At 48.0% G+C, this 5,000-nt stretch overlaps 1 protein-coding gene across 1 annotated transcript in view; it reads left to right on the top strand.

The window, feature by feature from the left end:
- efnb2a (ephrin-B2a) overlaps positions 1-4,991 on the top strand; it is a 13,279-nt gene extending 8,288 nt beyond the window's left edge. The window contains 6 exon segments of the mRNA XM_060040057.1: positions 4,022-4,067; positions 4,069-4,092; positions 4,094-4,165; positions 4,167-4,209; positions 4,212-4,255; positions 4,257-4,991. Coding sequence (XP_059896040.1) covers positions 4,022-4,067; positions 4,069-4,092; positions 4,094-4,165; positions 4,167-4,209; positions 4,212-4,255; positions 4,257-4,325 — 298 coding nt within the window. The 3' untranslated portion in view covers positions 4,326-4,991.
- Positions 4,992-5,000: the final 9 nt, after the last annotated feature.

Raw genomic sequence — 5,000 nt, 5'->3', positions numbered from 1 at the left:
TCAGAGAGAGAGAATAAAGTACTTGGATTCGGCACTTAATGTTTTTAGGCTAACCTTTCTTTCCCTCTATGTTTCTTCTTTATTTCTTTCTCTCGTTCTGTTTTACTTTCTTTCTTTTTTTTTTCCTTCTTTATTTATTTGGTGATTATAGTTCATCCATAGTTTTCAAACACCCTCCAGGTGCCGTCTTAATGGTATTTCAAAGCTTTTCTTGTACAATATGCTAAAAATAAGCCACTGCAGTTCATGAATACTAACACTAGGGGAGCTGTTCTACAGATTACTCTGCAGTGTCACTTCTCTATGGCGCATAGCAGGATCATGGTAATAATGAAAACAGCTTCCATAGCTCCAACATCTGGATTCAATTAACATTATCCTGTACATCTTCTAAATAGTACATTTAATTTTTTTTTGATTGGATTATCATATCTTTCTTCTTTTCCCCTGGTTCTCTTCCATTCCTTCCCCCCTTCTCTCTAATCACCTCAAACGCTCGTTTTTCCTCCCTATTTCCCTCCTTTTGTCATCTTCTGCTCTTTTCATCATCAATTTTCCAATGGGCCCTCCCCCCCCCCCCCCCCCCCCCCCCCCCCCCCCTCTCTCTGGCTGGGCCTTGGTGAGAGATGCAGCTGTTGACAGAGAGCCATCGTGACAGAGAGAGCGGGGGAGCGCTGGGTGTTGACAGAGAGACATAGAGAGAGAGAGGGCAAGGGGGGGGTGGGACAGGGGGTGGAGAGAGCGCTGTAATAGATGTATCAGTCTCCCCGGCTTGTCTGGGTGACCTTGCGTACCTGGTGTTTCCATCCAATGGCCGCCAACAGGGAGGGGCAGGACAGGTGTCTGGTATCTCTGTATCTCTCTACCTCTCTGGAACACTCTCTCCCCACCCTCTCCCCTTCTCTCTATCTCTCTCTGTCATTCTCTTTCTCTCTTGCTATGCCTTTCTGTAACTTTCTCTACCCCCCTCTCTCCCTATCTCTCTACCTCTCTCTATTACTCTCTCCTTCTCTCGCTATGCCTCTCTCTCTAAAGCAAACCCTGACACAACAATATGTCTGTCTGACTGCCTGCCTGCCTGTCTGTCTTGTCTGTCGGTCGGCCCTGACTGTCTTTGTCCATTTGTCGACCTGTGTGTCTGTCTCTCAGCTGTCTGTCTTTGGTTGTCCTTCGCACAGGACCGCCCTGTTCCTATCCGGTGTCTGTACATTCAATGTAATACCGCAGTGCTGATAGGGGTGTGTACTGGACAAGGGGATTTTACAAGTGTTCAGTGTGGTGTGTGTGTGTTTGTGTGTGTTTGTGTGTGTGTGTATGGATGTGTGGGTGTGTTTGTGTATGTGTGTGTGTGTGTGTATGTGTGTGTGCCTCTGGCAAAGGCAGCTCCTGCATTTTGATTGTATAGAGGATGAATAGAACAGGAAACGGTCATTATGACACCCAATCCCAGCGTCCTCTGTTGGTAAACCAACCACATGGGTCCACACCCTGTAGGATGTGCAGTATATCAAGGAAAATACAGATAAAGATAAAACTAAAGGGAAATGTGTTAATCTTACAGTCACTTTGTGCGTGTGTTCAGTCTACCTGTAGTGAGCATGCTGCGTTAGGGTTAGCCTTGTTTGATCACTGCATGGTGCCCACTCCCTACAAAGATAGCATTCAAGCTAGAACAGCTGATTACCCATGCAGGTGGTTGTACGGAGCGCTGATACGATTGTCACCCTTCCAGTAGGGAAAATCCAGCACTGGAAAAGTGCAGTTCAATAACAGCATGTGTGGTAGGTGTGTACCTGGCTGCCTACATTTCGAACAGGTTTTCGTGTGTGTGTGTGTGTGTGTGTGTGTGTGTGTGTGTGTTTGTGTTTGTTTGTGGGTGTGTGTGTCTCTGTGTGTGTGCATCCATAATTCATTCCTCCATAAAATGTGGCAGTCACGTTTTCTCCCCTCAACTCGTGTCGTAATTGGCACACACAGATAAACACACACACACACACACACACACGCACACACGCACGCACGCACGCACGCACGCACGCACGCACCGCACGCACGCACGCACGCACACAAAAACACACACACACACACACACACACACACACACACACACACACACACACACACACACACACACACACACACACACACACACACACACAAACACACAGACACAAGCAATGTAAAACACACACCCACACACACGGTGCATACATGTCAAAGTTTTAATGCATACAGTACATACAGCTCTATTCCTGTATCAACAAAGCCCTTCGGGCTTTTCGAGGCATCTCTATCTCTGTCTCTGTCTCTCTTTCTCTCTCTCTGTATCACACTCACTCTCTTTATCTCTTTCTTACTCACTCACTTTTTCTATCTCTCGTCCTCTCTTTTGATTCACCCAATCATTACTCAGAGAGATCCTGAGTTGCCAGATGGCAGAGTAGGGCATACCACTCTCTCTCTCTCTCTCTCTCTCTCTCCTCTCTCTCTCTCTCTCTCTCTCTCTCTCTCTCCTGCTCTCTCTCTATCTCTCTCTCTTCTATGTATTCTCTATATCTCCCTGCTCAGTCCATCAGCCTACTAACTGCCATCACTGACTGTGTCTCTCCAATAGGTCTAGCTAGTGATTTTTGTGTTAATATTTATGTGTATGGCATATGTGTTTGTGTCTGTACACTGTGTGTGTGATACAGTGTGTGTCTTGTAGAGCAAAGGGAATGTGTTGTGACTACCTCTGGAAGTTCAAACGACAAGCGAGAAAGGCAGAGAGATGAGAGAGAGAGAGAGAGAGAGAACGAGAGAGAGAGAGTGAGAGAGTTGATGAGAGAGAGAGATGAAGGAGAGAGGGATGAGAAAGAGCCAGAGCCAGAGAAAGGAAGGGGAGAGGAGGGAGAGACCAGACACCAGAGAGAGTCAGAAGGGAGTGCGATAGGAAGCCAGATATATGATTGGTGACTGCTGCCTCTCTGCAGCCAGCCAGCGACGGTACTTCTAGAAATTGATTATGCATTGAATTCTGCACCACCACCCCCCCCCCACCCACCCCAACATTACATTATCTCTCTATGTTAATTATGAATCAGCTCTGCCTTCCCGGCTGTCCCTGTGGGCTGGGGTCCCTCCCTGCCTCTCTTAGTCCCTCTGATAAAAAATAGAGAAATGGAGAGTAGAGAGGGAAGGAGAGAGAAAGGAGGGGGGGGGGAGAGAGAGAGGAGGGGGGAGAGTGTAGCTTGATTGCCTTAAAAAATGGAACTGCATGGAACTTGCAGATAGGGGCCAAATCAAACCGCACCCTGTTTCTGACCCAATAGCCTTCATGTGTGGGTTTTTAACATTCATTTAGTGCACATGAGAAAAGTAAGACATTTTCTGTGTGTGGGAACATTTATCATCAAGATGTAGGCGGCGCTCAAGCTATATTGTTGTACTGTTCCTGTTTTGCCAGCCGTCATTGTGGCGCTTCCTGTGTTTCCGGCGTTCATAGGAAGTGGCCTTTCCCTCCGTTATTTTTCTGATTATTATTCTCTCCATTCCAACGCTATGGCCCAAATGATGTGAAAGAGATAGATAGGAGGCCACACACACACACACACACACACACACACACACACACACACACACACACACACACACACACACACACACACACACACACACACACTCGCGCGCGAGCGGACACGCACACGCACACACACCCACACCCACACCCACACACACACACACACACACACACACACACACACACACACACACACACACACACACACACACACACACACACACACACACACACACACACAAACACACACACAGCCTGCACAATCAAAAATTGATAGGCCTAATCAATTGTCATCGCATCAATAATTAATCAGACTACTCCACCTTTTGGTGAGGGATGTTCAAAGGCTTCCAACCCTGTAAATGATGAACACCATGCAATCTGTTGACTATTTCTAACTGCCATCTCCTCTTCTGTCTTCCTCCCTTTCTCTCTGTCTCTCTCTTTTCTCCACATCAACAGATTTGTGCCGGGCCAGGGCGTGGTGCTGTACCCACAGATCGGCGACAAAGCTGGACATCGTGTGCCCGCGCGGTGGACGGTGGCCCCAGTGACGGGGTGGAGTACTACAAGGTGTACATGGTTCCCCGGGAGCAGCTGGAGAGCTTGCACCATCACCAAGGCCGACACGCCGCTGCTCAACTGCGTCAAGCTGACCAGGACGTCAAGTTCACCCTCAAGTTCCAGGAGTTCAGCCCCGAACCTCTGGGGCCTGGAGTTCTTCCGTGGCAAGGACTACTACATCATCTGTAAGTTCACACACTAATGACGCGCTAATGCCGACCCTCATCATCGTGTTCACTGCGTTGCCATTCAGCAGATGCTTGTATCCAATGGGGACAATGTGCACCGGTAGACTTGTGTCCGTTTGGGTATCAAACCCAGTACCTCTCGGTCAGTGCACCCGAGCTTGTTGTGTTAGCATGTTTCTTTTCATACGGGGAACCGAAAATCATCCACAAAATAACGAAGCAGAGATGGAGCCTTTATTGTGTTTCTTTGTGATTGCCTTTCTTTCTGCTCCAGAAGTTGTTGTAGGCAGTGCGGCTGTTGTGCCGTACATAGAGTTCTCTTTGAACCCTCATCCCCCATTTGGATTCTTTCACTTCCAGCACTGAGCTTGTTGCGCTCCGATCCGCCTCCATAGTGGTCACAGTTGATGAAAACTCCTTCTCTTTTTGTTGTGTGTCGTTCTTCGAACAACAGGCTGCAGATCTCAAGTGTCCATGGCTTAGGGACTCAGAGCTCAGGGACTTGCTAAGCTGCTCATAGACTTTCCCAGTCACACACTCATCTCATCCAATCAAATGCCAAGGGATGCCATTCTCCCTCCAATCACAGCTTGTGCTCTCCATGAACGGTGATGCACTGGTTATTGTCTTGGGAGGAAGATGTGATTTTAGGGCGCCTACTGATGATGTCCCTCCGTGGTTTGAAAACA

Source organism: Gadus macrocephalus, chromosome 20 (assembly GCF_031168955.1).
Source record: "Gadus macrocephalus chromosome 20, ASM3116895v1".
NCBI lineage: Eukaryota > Metazoa > Chordata > Actinopteri > Gadiformes > Gadidae > Gadus > Gadus macrocephalus.
This window is presented reverse-complemented; position numbering and strand designations above follow the sequence as displayed.